Genomic DNA, 16638 nt, shown 5'->3' on the forward strand with positions numbered 1-16638 from the left:
TGTAATTTATGTCAAAGAGTGTTCTTCCTATGTTTTCCTCTAAGAGTTTTATAGTGTCCGCTCTTACATTTAGGTCTCTAATCCATTTTGAGTTTCTTTTTGTGTATGGTGTTAGGGAGTGTTCTAATTTCATTCTTTTACATGTAGCTGTCCAGTTTTCCCAGCACCACTTGTTGAAGAGACTGTCTTTTCTCCATTGTATATCCTTGCCTCCTTTATCATAGATTAGTTGACCATAGGTGCGTGGGTTTATCTCTGGACTTTCTATCTTGCTCCATTGATCTATGTTTCTGTTTTTGTGCCAGTACCATAGCGCCTTGATTATGGAACCTTTGCAGTATAGTCTGAAGTCAGGGAGTCTGATCCCTCCAGCTCCGTATTTTTCCCTCAAGACTGCTTTGGCTATTCGGGGTCTTTTGTGTCTCCAAACAAATGTTAAGATTTTTTGTTCTAGTTCCATAAAAAAATGCCATTGGTAATTCAACATGGATTACATTGAATCTGTAGATTGCTTTGGGTAGTATAGTCATTTTCACAATATTGATTCTTCCAATCCAAGTACATGGTATATCTCTCCATCTTTTGGTATCATCTTTAATTTCTTTCATCCGTGTCTTATAGTTTTCTACATACACGTCTTTTGTCTCCCTAGGTAGGTTTATTCCTAGGTATTTTTTTTGTTGTTGCAATAGTAAACGGGAGTGTTTCCTTAATTTCTCTTTCAGGTCATCATTAGCGTATAGGAATGCAAGAGATTTCTGTGCATTAATTTTGTACCTGCAACTTTACCAAATTCATTGATTAGTTCTAGTAGTTTTCTGTGGCATCTTTAGGATTCTCTATGTATAGTAGCATGTCATCTGCAAACATTGACAGTTTTACTTCTTCTTTTCCAATTTGTATTCCTTTTATTTCTTTTACTTCTCTGATTGCCGTTGCTAGGACTTCCAAAACTATGTTGAATAACAGTGGTGAGAGTGGACATCATTGTCTTGTTCCTGATCTCAGAGGAAATGCTTTCAGCTTTTCACCATTGAGAATGATGTTTGCTGTGGGTCTGTCATATATGGTTTTTATTATGTTGAGGTAGGTTCCCTCTATGCCCACTTTCTGGAGAGTTTTTATCATAAATCGGTGTTGAATTTTCTCAAAAGCTTTTTCTGCATCTATTGAGATGATCATATGGTTTTTATTCTTCAATTTGTTAATATGGTGTATCACATTGATTGATTTGCGTATATTGAAGAATCCTTGCATCCCTGGGATAAATCCCACTTGATCATGGTGTATGATCCTTTTAATGTGTTGCTGGATTCTGTTTGCTAGTATTTTGTTGAGAATTTTTGCATCTGTATTCATCAGTGATATTGGTCTGTAATTTTCTTTTTTTTGTAGTATCTTTGTCTGGTTTTGGTATCACGGTGATGGTGGCCTTATAGAATGAGTTTGGGAGTGTTCCTCCCTCTGCTATATTTTGGAAGAGTTTGAGAAGGATGGGTGTTAGCTCTTCTCTAAATGTTTGATAGAATTCACCTGTGAAGCCATCTGGTCCTGGACTTTTGTTTGTTGGAAGATTTTTAATCACAGTTTCAATTTCATTACTTGTGATTGGTCTGTCCATATTTTCTATTTCTTCCTGGTAGAGTCTTTGAAGGTTGCACCTTTCTAAGAATTTGTGCATTTCTTCCAGGTTGTCCATTTTTTTGGCATAGAGTTGCTGGTAGTAGTCTCATAGGATGCTTTGTATTTCTGCAGTGTCTGTTGTAACTTCTCCTTTTTCATTTCTAATTTTATTGATTTGAGTCCTCTCCTTTTTCTTGATGAGTCTGGTTAATGGTTTATCAATTTTGTTTATCTTCTCAAAGAACCAGCTTTTAGTTTTACTGATCTTTGCTATTGTTTTCTTTGTTTCTATTTCATTTATTTCTGCTCTGATCTTTATGATTTCTTTCCTTCTGCTAACTTTGGGTTTTGTTTGTTCTTCTTTCTCTAGTTCCTTTAGGTGTTAAGGTTAGATTGTTTATTTGAGATTTTTCTTGTTTCTTGAGGTAGGCTTGTATAGCTATAAACTTCCCTCTTAGAATTGCTTTTGCTGCATCCCATAGGTTTTGGGTCATCGTGTTTTCATTGTCATTTGTCTCTAGGTATTTTTTGATTTCCTCTTTGATTTCTTCAGTGATCTCTTGGTTATTTAGTAACGCAGTGTTTAACCTCCATGTGTTTGTGTTTTTTACGTTTTTTCCCCTGTAATTCATTTCTACTCTCATAGCACTGTGCTCAGAAAAGATGCTTGATATGATTTCAATTTTCTTCAATGTACTGAGGCTTGATTTGTGACCCAAGATGTGATCTATCCTGGAGAACGTTCCATGCGCACTTGAGAAGAAAGTGTAATCTGCTGTTTCTGGATGGAATGTCCTATAAATATCAATTAAATCTATGTGGTGGTCTATTGTGTCATTTAAAGCTTCTGTTTCCTTATTTATTTTCATTTTGGATGATCTGTCCATTGGTGTAAGTGAGGTGCTAAAGTCCCCCACTATAACTGTGTTACTGTTGATTTCCTCTTTTACAGCTGTTAGCAGTTGCCTTATGTATAGAGGTGCTCCTATGTTGGGTGCATATATATTTATATTTGTTATATCTTCTTCTTGGATTGATCCCTTGATCATTATGTAGCGTCCTTCCTTGTCTCTTGTAACATTCTTTATTCTAAAGTCTATTTTATCTGATATGAGCATTGCTACTCCAGCTTTCTTTTGATTTCCATTTGCATGGAATATCTTTTTCCATCCCCTCACTTTCAGTCTGTATGTGTCCCTAGGTCTGAAGTGGGTCTCTTGTAGACAGCATATATATGGGTCTTTTTTTTGTATCCATTCAGCGAGCCTGTGTCTTTTGGTTGGAGCATTTAATCCATTCACGTTTAAGGTAATTATCGATATGTATGTTCCTATGACCATTTTCTTAATTGTTTTGGGTTTGTTTTTGTAGGTCCTTTTCTTCTCTTGTGTTTCCCACTTAGAGAAGTTCCTTTAGCATTTGTTGTAGAGCTGGTATGGTGGAGCTGAATTCTCTTAGCTTTTGCTTGTCTGTAAAGCTTGTGATTTCTCCATCGAAACTGAATGAGATCCTTGCCCGGTAGAGTAATCTTGGTTGTAGGTTCTTCCCTTTCATCACTTTAAGTATATCATGCCACTCCCTTCTGGCTTTTAGAGTTTCCGCTGAGAAATCAGCTGTTAACCTTATGGGAGTTCCCTTGTATGTTGTCATTTTTCCCTTGCGGTTTTCAATAATTTTTCTTTGTCTTTAATTTTTGCCAATTTGATTACTATGTGTCTCAGTGTGTTTCTCCTTGGGTTTCTCCTGCATGGGACTCGCTGCTATTTCCTTTCCCATGTTAGGTTAGTATTCAACTATAATCTCTGCAAATATTTTCTCTGGTCCCTTCTCTCTCTCTTCTCCTTCTGGGACCCCTATAATGCGAATGTTGTTGCGTTTAATGTTGTCCCAGAGGTCTCTTAGGCTGTCTTCATTTCTTTTCATTCTTTTTTCCTTATTCTGTTCTGCAGCAGTGAATTCCACCATTCTGTCTTCCAGGTCACTTATCCGTTTTTCTCCCTCAGTTATTCTGCTATTGATTCCTTCTAGTGTAGTTTTCATTTCAGTTATTGTATTGTTCATATCTGTTTGTTTGTTCTTTAATTCTTCTAGGTCTTTGTTAAACATTTCTTGCATCTTCTCGATCTTTGCCTCCATTCTTATTCCGAGGTCCTGGATCATCTTCACTATCATCATTCTGAATTCTTTTTCTGGAAGGTTGCCTATCTCCACTTCATTTAGTTGTTTTTCTGGGGTTTTATCTTGTTCCTTCCTCTCGTACATAGCCCTCTGCCTTTTCATCTTGTCTATCTTTCTGTGAATGTGGTTTTTGTTCCACAGGCTGCATGACTGTAGTTCTTCTTGCTTCTGCTGTCTGCCCTCTGGTGCTAAATGATAAGTTTTAGGGCTTCCCTGGTGGCGCAGTGGTTGAGAGTCTGCCTGCCAATGCAGGGGACACGGGTTCGTGCCCCAGTCCGGAAGGTCCCACATGCCGCAGAGCGGCTGGGCCCGTGAGCCATTGCCGCTGAGCCTGCGCATCCGGAGCCTGTGCTCCGCCATGGGAGAGGCCACAACAGTGAGAGGCCCAAGTACCACAAAAAAAAAAAAAAAAAAAAACTTTAAATGATCAAATGTTTTTGTCTACATAAATTCCACACAGCGATAAATTACTAATTAGCATTTTAATGTATACTTAATCACATACAATATATTACCCAAAAGCATGTATATGTAGTTTAAAAAATTATATGTGATTGTTAGCATAACCAAATGTTAAATCTGCACTATATTATTTAACTTCTTCAAAATGTTACTTGTTAATCTTTAAGCATACCCCAAAAGAAAATTCACCTTCTGTAAAAATCAAGAAGAATTTTACAGAGAAAATCAGTCCTTTGAAAGGAGGAGGTGGGAGAACAAACAAAATAACTTATATAGCAACTGTATTATCATTAAATGCCAGTAATCACCACCACAATCTATAACAAATGCTTTATCACACTAAAATACAATGTTTATTTCTAGGATATACAATGGCAAAATTGTAATGATACTGATATATTGGCTAAATAATTCTGATTTAATTTACCTGCAATTTCAGTGGCAAGTTGGGCTGCTTTCTGTTCAAATAAGTCTTTCATTTGCTTAATATTAAAATTTTCTGTTTGGGCTTCTTCTAACTGCTGTTCCAGAGACTGTAGTTCTACAAAAAAGTACAGTAATTATTCAAATACAATGTGAATTACACTTCCTAAATTGTTATTACTTATAATCATTGTAGAAGTTAAAGACAATCAACATATATCTACTAGCCAATTACTAGTAGAGTATCTTCACATTTTAAAAATTAAGCATAGGACTTCCCTGGTTAAGAATCCACCTGTCAATGAAGGGGACACAGGTTGGAGCCCCGGTCCAGGAAGATCCTACGTGCCTCAGAGCAAGTAAGCCCATGCGCCACAACTACTGAGCCTGCGCTCTAGATCCCGCGAGCCACAACTACCGAGCCCACGTGCCGCAAATACTGAAGCCTGTGCGCCTAGAGCCCGTGCTCTGCAACAAGAGAAGCCACTGCGATGAGAAGCCTGCACACCGCAACGAAGAGTAGCCCCAGCTCGCCGCAACTAGAGAAAGCCGGCGCGCAGCAACAAAGACCCAATGCAGCCAAAAATAAAATAAATAAATTTATTTTTTAAAAAAATAATTAAGCATAGCCAATTCATTTAAGGCTCAAGTCATAGTTTACAAACATGTAAAACAAATGAAAGGAATATACAGCAATCATACCCAAATAATTTATAAATATTTGTTTAAGGATTATTTTGAATTCACATTTCTCAGTTATTTTCCTATATCTGTCAACTGAGCAAAAATGAATATATCCTGTGCTTCTGATGAAATATGTCACAATATGAAATGAAACTAGAACTGTTTTAAGAACAATCAAGGTCTTAAATAAAATAATCAATTATAATATGCAGTCAACTCCTACTACTTCATTCTCATAAAGAAAAGGGATTTCAGAGGGACATTAAATACAATAGCTAATCTCAAAATATAATTTTGATTATTCATTGTGCATTCCTCCAGTTAAAGTCCATTACAAAGATGCTAGTTTCATAATTTTTTTACTTCAAGAGAAAAAACAGCATCACTCTTTAATACAGATCTAAATTTTCATTAACCACCATATTAATGTAATATTTCAGAAGTTTCTAACTTCAGAATATAATGAACTAAAACAGGACTAAGGTTTCATTAACTGATTAAGTTACAAAGTTCACAGGTAATAGATACTCTTGGCCTAGAATACGACTGTTATCGTCACTGTTTTTTTTTTTTTTTTTTTTTTTTTTTTTTTTTTTTTTTTTTGCGGTACGCGGGCCTCTCACTGTTGTGGCCTCTCCCGTTGCGGAGCACAGGCTCCGGACGCGCAGGCCCAGCGGCCATGGCTCACGGGCCCAGCCGCTCCGCAGCACGTGGGATCTTCCCGGACCGGGGCACGAACCCGTGTCCCCTGCATCGGCAGGCAGACTCTCAACCACTGCGCCACCAGGGAAGCCCTATCGTCACTGTTTTAAAGCCATAAAGTATAATCACAAAATAAAATTCTTGTAGCAAGCATCACAGAAAAAGAAAGAAGTAAAAAAGGATGAGAAAGAAGACAAAGAAAAATGAAAAAATAACAGCTTCAAGTAAAGTTACCTGCTGATGAATCAGCCACTAATCCATCAGGTTTAGACTCCTCAATGAAAACAAAAAACATAAACAAATACATTAAAAGGAAAAGACAATACTGTTACAATTGCCAATGTGAAAAAAAAACTCTGAAATCCACATTCTGTCAGGTAAGTAGCAAGATTTTGATGAAAATCAAATCTTGGCCTGCTCACATTCTTCTAGATCTCTAAGGTATGACTAGGCAGTCTGGAATAATGATGTAACTGTAGCTCACTGATTCTAAGAATTCTTTTATGCTAACATATATTAAATTTTTATGAGTCTTGCCAAGATGGCATCTTAAATTCCATAAATACAGTAATAAGTAACATAAACTATCACAATTATAAAAATAGATTCTAAAGCAAATACGTAAGTTAGCAGATAAGATTCAATCCTATAATATTCGAAAATTTTTATAAGCTGAAATATGCCATGAAACTAACACTACTAAAAAACTGGCTTTAAAAACATAAATTTTTAATTCCAGATTATAAATCATCTTTAAAGGAGCTGAAATAAAGAATGTATTCCATAAGGTTTAATTTATCCCATGCATTAGGAATAAAATAATATACCACCTAGTCATTATTTCCATATTCTAAAGATATATATCTGAAAAAGTTTCATAAGGTATCTCATAGTACATCTGACTTTTTATTTTCCTATACATTGGATTTAGACATACTGATTGCTAATAATCATCAGTATTTAAAATACATTTTCCCCCAAAAGTAAATTTCTTATCAAGGCAATTGCACTATGGGAATGTATTTATTATAAATGTAAAATAGCCATATCAAATGTAGTAAACAATTTCCTCTGTGTTTTCAGGTGTGGAAAATAATACAGCTTATGTTTGAGTGATTGTTAATGGCATCTATGTAAAACATACATAAGTGAACTATAAGTATTTTAGATTACTAAAAACCTCTTTAATGCATCCTCAATTATAGAAACTGAGCAGTAATAAGACTGATATCTTTTTATCCATTTATTTGTTTTTTTTCCTAGTCCAAATCACAATTTTTGGTGAAAAGACAAAAAGACCAACTGGGAGTCATAATGTGCTAAGATAATGTGCACAGGGATCAGTAATTACTTTATAAAAGTATTAGAGCTATTGTTAAAGGGTGTCAGTTTTATTCTAACAAATGAAAACTATATATGTATTTGGTAAAATTCATTATTCTATGATTCTTTATGTAAATTTAGTATAAAAGTCAAAATAATTTTAGTATAAAAATCATAATTGGTTAAGACATTGTTTAGAAAATACATTAAGCTATAAAGAACATATATATATAAAGAATCTAAGATATCAAGTGAAATCCCTCAAAATAACCACTTTTGATACCACAATGATTTTGTTGTCTTTTCCCTATATATTATTTTTATGTAAAGTTGTATAGTACATATGTGCCTGTGTGTGTACAAAGACACAAATGTTTTTTAACATCATTAATACATCAGTTTTCCCATGTTTTCAAACAATCTCCACTAATATAAACTGTAAGCAGCTACTAATAGTTCTGTCCTTATTAATAGACATTTTAGTGATTTCCAATTTGTCACAAACACAAATGCTTTGAAGAGCTTCACTACTGTTTGAACCTATATTTCTTAACCATTTAGGTATATTGTCAGAAAATAAGAATAATGTTTTAGGGCTTCCCTGGTGGCGCAGTGGTTGAGAGTCCGCCTGCCGATGCAGGGGACACGGGTTCGTGCCCCGGTCTGGGAAGATCCCACATGCCGTGGAGCGGCTGGGCCCGTGAGCCATGGCCGTTGAGCCTGCGCGTCCGGAGCCTGTGCTCCTCAACGGGAGAGGCCACAACAGTGAGAGGCCCACATACCGCCAAAAAAAAAAAAAAAAAAAAAAAAAAGAATAATGTTTTAAACAATCCATAGGTAAATGATTCTTAATGGAGCACCTTTAAGGAGTTACATCTGACCTTCCCACATATTAGTTATATTGGTTTGCATTCATTAGTACTACAAAGGATATACGTGTAGGCTAATACACAGAGAAACAAATTAGGAAGTTATTCATATCAGGCTACCTGTTTACAAAAAAGTATTATGCTTAATTTTCAACAATGAAAATAAACAACTAATAACACCCTTCAAGTATTTAAAAGCAATTACTTGCTGCTGCAGCCCTTGAAATTTTTCTAATTCTTTCTTTAATTCTTCTGAGTACCATTTTTCCTCCTAAGAGAAGAAATCGGTTTTTAATTAGTAAATTGTAAAAGATTTTATTTATCTGAAACACTGAAAATAAACAAGTATAATCATTTTTAGTCTTACCTTAAGTGAAGCCTGTAGGTCTTGGACCTCTTGTCTGAGTAGTGCTATGTCATCTCTAAACATAAGTTGAAAAAAAAAGGAATTAATAGTTAATGTTCTTTAACAAATCATGGCCAGTGACTGCATATTAGTATTCTAATTTTCTCAAGTCTTAAAAAAATACTATAGATTTTATGTATAGTGGCATATATATATATATATATATAAATAAAATCCTTGGGAAAATAATTTTATTCCTAAAGCACATTGTCTATAAATGGAAGAACATTTTCTCATGGAAATGATAAAACTGACTGTCAAGAACCTGAGCCAAAAGCAAAATATCTCCCATTAATTTACCAGCAATAAGCATCAATGGCTTCCTATTGCAGTTAGTGTAAAATCTAAACTCATTAACAAGGACTATAAAATCTGCACAATCTACTCCCTGCCTTACCACTCTCACCCTCATTACTTTAGCTCTAACAATTCTGGCTTCTTTCTGTTTCTTGAGTCAGAAATGCTCTTTCCTGTCAAAACCTCACATTCTGTTCACCTCACCTAATTCTCCGTCAGTCTGACAAAGAATGGTGAGCAGACACCTCAAGGCCCTAATGCAGGAAAAAGATTCCATGAGAAAACACATTTAGGATTATTCTTGTGGATATGAGGAACATATCTTCCCCTGTTGGATTATAAATAGCAGAAAAAGGGACTCTCCTTCCTCCACGCCACTCCAATGGCTGCCATGGTAGAAGACACAAAACTGAACTGAGCTGATTGGGGATACTCAAGTTAACTGATTCTAGTACAAAGGGAACAGAACAGGATCAGTTCTAAAGTTTCAGAAGACCAAGTCCACACCAGCACAAGCATATCAGAAAGTAAAAGATAATGGGACATACTCGTGGGAGAATTATTCTCTAGGATGGGAGTAGGGGTAGAGAACAAACAGACAGCGTCAGCTTCATCTGTGAAACATGGCTAATGATAGAAAAAGAAGGAAACTGCCAACAAAGAAAAATGTAAAAGATGGAGAAATAAGTCCTCTACCTTTGGTAGCCATTCATATGTAAAGAATTAATTCATTATTCAACAGAACTTGTCTATGCCAGACTCTCAAGTTGTTCAGTTTAATGGGGGAAGTAAACATGTAAAGAAGTAAGAGTAACAGACCATCAGTTCTATGATAAAAATAAAAACAGAGGCATAGGGACTTCCCTGGTAGTGCAATGGTTAAGAATCCATCTGCCAATGCAGGGAACACGGGTTCAATCCCTAGTCCGGGAAGATCCCACATGCCGTGGAGCAACTAAGCCCGTGTGCCACAACTACTGAGCCTGTGCTCTAAAGCCCACGAGCCACAACTACTGAGCCCGCGTGACACAACTACCGAAGCCCGAGCGCCTAGAGCCCACGCTCCACAACAAGAGAAGCCACCACAATGAGAAGCCCACACACCACAACAAAGAGTAGCCACCACTCGCTGCAACTAGAGAAAGCCCCCACACAGCAACAAAAATCCAATGCAGCCAAAAATAAATCAATTAATTTTTTTTAAAAACAGAGGCATAAAGATAGTGATCGCTTCTACTTACAAGCACTTCATGATGGAGATAAACTTTGAGGTGACGTCTTTAATCTCTGAATACAAAAGTAAAACTGGATAATAGATTCCTGTTTCTTTTGTTGACTCTTAAAATTTGTCTTTTTATGACACTTTCATTAGTTTTCATTTCTTTATTTCGTGTGTGTGTGTGTGTCTCCCCTCCCCTCCCTCTCTCCCATGTGGCCCTATGAACTTACCCAACTTGTAGAAACCACCTGCCAACTTAGTCTTAATATGAGAAAAACACAGGGAACACTTAGTCTTAATATGTGTATAGAAAAGTGTGTATGTGTTTTAAGTTTTCCCTACTCTTTATTAATCTTCCAACTCTATGTATAAACTAAAACGATGAAGAGAGGAATTAATAACAATATTCTTGAAAGGCTAATACGAAATTGCAAGGAAGATAATTCCAATTCAACTTCTAATTGGGTGGGCTCAGTTGCTCCAATTAATCTTTGAAAAAGTGCCACTTAACAAAATTTTAAAGCAATTTGCCTAGCAAAGAAAATCTTTTGAAACGTGTAACATATCAAAGCAATCTAGGATATTTACAAAAGAAAATTAGGAAACATCAATCAAAATTTTAAAGGGAAACTTTATCCAAAAATTCCATTTCTAGAAATTTATCTTCCAGATATATTCAAATACGTGCAAATGTTATGTCCACAAGGACATATACCACAACAACATTTATAATTACAAAACACTGGAAATAGCCTAAATGCTATGAACAGGAGAATGATAAAATTCAATGCAGTCATTAAGGAGAATGAGATAGCTTTACCTGCATTGATATGAAACAATCCGTAAGATACACAGAGAAACAAAAGGTATAGGACAATGCAGAACTTCTGTTTTATGTAATTACATACATGTATATATTTCTTTATATACACACAGATATAAACATATGTGTATACATGCATACACTATCTCTGTAAATATACACAAGAAACTGATGATAAGTAAGAAGCTAGGGGGAAAGGGTGGCAAGGAGTCAATTTATACCACATAATTTTTTGAACCATTTGAATTTTGTATTCTGCATATGCTATCCATACATCTAATTTTAAAATCTGGACCCCAGAAAACTAATGCATCACATTTCATATATATGATTGATGTTGATGGAATTCTCAGTTTGTCCTATGTTAACTGTAGAGCTTTAAAACAAAAAGGCTTCATGACCCACCTAAGTCACGTGGGCTTTGATCTAGAAGACATATCTTGCCCATAGTCACATGCTACCCAATATGTTATAGAAGGGCAGGATGTAATTTTAAGAAATTGGAGAGGTACAGGAAGATGGGAAGAAAACATATAGTAACAAATAAACCTGGAAAAGTATACACTGACTATTCCATAAACAATGAGAAACTAGTGAAAGTTAATACTCAGAATAAAGCTATCAAATTTCCATTTTAAGAATACTAGTCTGGGGCTTCCCTGGTAGCACAGTGGTTAAGAATCCACCTGCCAATGCAGGGGACATGGGTTCAAGCCCTAGTCCGGGAAGATCCCACATGCCGCGGAGCAACTAAGCCCGTGCGCCACAGCTACTGAGCTTGCGCTCTAGATCCCGTGAGCCACAACTACTGAGAATGCATGCCACAATTACTGAAGCCCTTGCGCCTAGAGTCTGTGCTCCACAACAAGAGAAGCCACCGCAATGAGAAGCCTGCGCACCACAATGAAGAGTAGGCCCTGCTCGCTGCAACTAGAGAAAGCCCGCATGCAGCAACGAAGACCCAACGCAGCCAAAAATAAATTAAATAAATTTATTTTTTAAAAAAAGAAAAAGAATACTAGTCTGGCAGCAATGTGGAGAGTTAAGTAGAGAGGTACAAGACATAGGGAGAGAGCCAACTATAAATACTGAAAAATATTTTTGAGTGAGAGATGATGAAGCCTAAACTAAGCCGTAGCAGGGAAGATAAAAAAAGGTTATAAGAGGGGCTTCCCTGGTGGCACAGTGGTTGAGAGTCCGCCTGCCGATGCGGGGGACACGGGTTCGTGCCCCGGTCTGGGAGGATCCCACATGCCGCGGAGCGGCTGGGCCCGTGAGCCATGGCCGCTGAGCCTGCGCGTCCAGAGCCTGTGCTCCGCAACGGGAGAGGCCACAACAGTGAGAGGCCCGCATACCGCAAAAAAAAAAAAAAAAGGTTATAAGAGCTGTTAAGGAGATAGAATTAACTAAACTTTGTGACAGATCAAATAGGGGAGGGTAAGTGTGTAAAAATGAGCATATCCAATTTTCTGGCTTTAGTAACTTGGTGGAAAGATAATGTTGCCATTAACCAGAAGAAGTAACAGTAGGTAAGGAAAAGGTTTAGAAGGAAATATAATGAACCCTGTTTTCAAATGTCAACAGGGAGATGTTCTTTTGGAACATCTAAGAGAAGATACCTAGTAGGCAACTTGGGAGATAATTCTAGGTTGGAGATGTAGTTTAGGAGGAAGTCATGGATATGAATATTACCCCAAGTACATTATATAGAGGAAGGGAGTACATTAAACAGATCAAGAAAGAATCATCACAATGATGTGCTGCCTCAGAAGAGTAGAAGGAAAGAGAGCCAGAAGAACCAAATTGTGCAGAGATTGTAATAAATAGTCTACAAAGACGGCTGCCATCAAGTTCTTCCCTTCCTATACACAGAAGCCACTCCTCCACTGAAAGATAGAGCTTACTTCTTGGCCTCTTCAATCTGAGCTGGCCCTCAGATTCCTGAGCACTCCTGTGGCTACAATGACCAATAAAATATGGCAGAAGTGACACTCTCAAACTTTTGAAGCCAGGCCTTAAGATAACTGGCAGCTTCTGTTTCTTTCCTCTTGTAATGCTCTTTATCAGAACCCAACTGCTGGCCTGTAAGTCCAAGCAGCTGCAGAGAGGCCTACATGAAGGAGAACTGAGTCCCCTGATATACAGCCCCAGCTGAGCTGACAGCCAGCATCCAGCATCATCTCCCAGCCATGAATGTGAGGTCATTTTGGACCTTCTGGCCTTCCCAGCACCCAACTCTACATAACTTAAAGCAGAACCATCCAGTTAAATCAAAGAATCATGAGAAGTAATACAGAGTTACAGTTTTAAACCACTAGGTTTGGGGTGGACTATTACACAGTTATAGATGACCAAAACAGAGGTCAAATAAAATAAAAACTGAAAATAATGCAGGTTTTTTTTTTACCGTTGACCTTTGAAGAAGTATTTTCAGGAGAATCGTAGGGCAAAAACCAGGTTTTAGTGAGCTAAACACTGGATGACAAGTTAAGAAGCAAGAACACAGGTAGACTATGGATGTTTTTACATTGAAAGTTCATGTACTGGGCACTAATTCACAGCTGAGAAAGCAACTCTGTTAAACTGACACTAAATATATTAACATTTATATATAAGTATATATTTTATATCTATCTCCTAACAAATGACAAAAGAACAGTACCCAAAATTATTGACTCATACATAAAAATCCTAGAGAGCACTAATAGTCATGTAAAAGGGAAGATTCATATTTCCCAAAAGCTCTGGTTTTCCCACATATTTTAATAAAATAAAACAACCATATTTTATAGTTCTACGTTATCTATCAACCAAAATGTGGTCATAATACTTTTCCTTAATGTGGTGTCCTTTATGCTATAGCATATTAACCAACTAAGAGGCTTTTTTTTTTTTTTAAAGAAAAACATGAAAAACAGTTTTTTACAAGTAGAATAAAATCAAGTTTTCTTCCTTAGTGGGAATATAAGACAAGAGTCCTTACCAGTAGAAGAAGAAAAGCAAAGTCATACTGTTGAATGCTGTTCTAAATAATTATATTTTAGTTTCATTCTTAAAATGGTCAGGCAAAATTGTCAAGAAGCAGAATGTGTTATGTGTGCTTGCTGTTATATTGGTGATTACAAAAAAATGTTTTTTAATAATTATTAAATTTAATTCTTTGCTAAATTCATTATTTTAACAACTTACTGTAAAATCTTCTAAACAAAGCATATCATTCTTTATTAAGCAGAATTGCTAAATAAAATTTAACCTTTTAAAGAATCACAATCTTTATTAAAAATATAAACCTGTGAACCATATTGTAGATGTTGGTATAGATAGCTTTTGGTCAAGGATAGGATTGGTTATAACAATAAAAGATGAAGGCTACGCTAAAAGAAGATAGATTTAAATTAAATAATATAAAAACACTACTCTTTTCGAAAACTAATTATTCATGATTAAACAATGATATCACATGCATTCACTACATTACACTTCAAAACTATTATACTGTACCGCTTCAGAGCCAGAGCTTCCCCTCCATGACTCGAATCATTACCAGCATCGTGGACTGCCTCATAGTGTTTGAAAAGTTCATCAGCAGATCCAAGAGATTTCATACACTGGGGACATATGAAACCCTACAAGAAAAGAGGCAGAAAAAGGTTTCAAAATAGTATTTAGTATTGCAAAATAACCATTTGTATGTTATGAAATACGGTCATATGTATTATTCATACCAACAGGTAAATTGTAATTTACAGTGTTAAGCCCAAATTCTGGTATTGTGCAAAGGTACATCACTGCCTATCCTGGTTGCAGTTTACAAAATGTTTTTTAAAACCCTTACAACCATCTTTTAGGTTGAATAAATTAATGGCTAGAATATAGAATTCTAATCTGAGAAGTTAGTTCTAATCTAGAAGTCTAGTTGAGAAGACTTGCCATTATATCTTCCATCTCTCTAGATATGTCCCTTAGTAAAACAATATCTGCTCCAATCTACTGCACAGGAATAACCAAAATATTAAGAACATGAAGCACTCTGATCATTGAGAAAAAAGGTAATATAAATAACTCATAATTACCACAGAGTATCTACAATGGTTGAGAAGTATTTTCATCAGTAAATTCCTTGCTAACTTAAGATTAACACTATAAAAGCTTAAAATTAATATATAGTCCCATAAGATATTAAAAACTTATAAATAATCCCAGAATTATTATATAGTTATGGCATACAAGGTCCTGCAGGTATAGTCCCCCAATGACCTAACCAATCTGATCTCTGGACATCCCTTACTGTATATAACATGCTTCAACTATACTGAAGCACCTATGTTTCCCTGAACACACCACAGTATCTCTCATTTTTACACCTTTGCATATATTGCTTTCTTCCTCCAGCATTCTCGTCATCAGCTTGTCAAGTTTCTACATCCACTATAATGCACAACACAATGAAGCTTTTAATCTATGTTTCCCTAATGGCTAGTGTAGTATTTTGAACATACCATATACTTTCTACAGAGTGTACTTATTTAATGAAATATGAATGAACCTGGCAGGGCAGAATTTGGCAAAAAAGCTGAAGAGCTTTAACAGCTTGCAGATTATAAAACCTTCCAAAGGATAGACTGAGCTAAGTAATAAGTACTCCGGACACATAAAAACTAAGAATAAACAAATAACTTCTGCTCCTTTGTTGGGTGCTATACAAATAACATACCCTCACATCATTTATGCACATCATATGGCAGAATCAAGGCTCAATGAACGTAACATTACCAGACAATGGTATAACGGAAGTATTGATATATATAAAGAACTATAGGAACACAAGTATCCAAATCTGCCTGTGGCAGCAGTTAATGCTTTCCAAAAACTAAACACACACATACACACACACACACACACACATTATGTATATGTGTATATATACATATATGTAGACATATGTCTATATGAGACACTGGAATTAGGTACTGAATAGGAGTTTACTTGTCAGAAATAAAGGCATTCTAAGCAAATGGAGGAGCATGAACAAAGAGGTAGGAAAAGGTATGAAACACAGTCACGCTGCACTTGGGAAACAGAGGTATGTGCTGATCACAGAGCCAGAGTGAAGGGCAGGGGCGCTACAGGTGGATGAATGCAATGATCTCTTATGGAACTTCTAAAGTAAGCAAAGACAGCAGTACTGAGGATGCGCCTTTGGACATCAGAATAATGCCATTAGGATCCAGAGATGTGTGATGCTCAGCACTGTCTTCTGAATGAATGAATGCCCCCAGCCTGTGTGTTAATCTACTTGGTATTATCTTTTTTCAAAGCCACCTATTATCTACCATCATATTTCATAATGGCTCTACATTAAGCTCTATTTGGTATTCTTATAAGTTCTGCCCAGTAACTGCTGTACCACACTAGTTAACACGCTTTTAGTGCAACAGCACATAAACCCCTATAATATTTAGCTTGTCATTTCTCTTTCGTGTCTCAGCTTCTGCTAGTAACTAGAAGGTAAATTACAGTGTTCCTCAGGAAATCCACATCCCAATTATGCTACTTAATCTTCACAACTTTGGCTTTTTGACCACTGTCTTTACTTCCTGGTTTTGGCTTGAGATATCCAAGGACGCCA

At 36.3% G+C, this 16638-nt stretch overlaps 1 protein-coding gene across 1 annotated transcript in view; it reads right to left on the reverse strand.

Annotated features, from left to right (window-relative positions):
• EEA1 (early endosome antigen 1) overlaps positions 1–16638 on the reverse strand; it is a gene marked incomplete at its 5' end in the record, with an annotated part of 127728 nt that overhangs the window by 76977 nt on the left and 34113 nt on the right. The window contains 5 exons of the mRNA XM_079714243.1: positions 4691–4804; positions 6307–6346; positions 8470–8535; positions 8632–8686; positions 14511–14635. Of these exons, the coding sequence (XP_079570369.1) occupies positions 4691–4804; positions 6307–6346; positions 8470–8535; positions 8632–8686; positions 14511–14635 (400 nt within the window). The remainder of the gene's footprint in view (positions 1–4690; positions 4805–6306; positions 6347–8469; positions 8536–8631; positions 8687–14510; positions 14636–16638) is intronic.

This window comes from Hyperoodon ampullatus (genome assembly GCF_949752795.1).
Source record: "Hyperoodon ampullatus genome assembly, chromosome: 11".
In the NCBI taxonomy this organism is placed as follows: Eukaryota; Metazoa; Chordata; class Mammalia; order Artiodactyla; family Ziphiidae; genus Hyperoodon; species Hyperoodon ampullatus.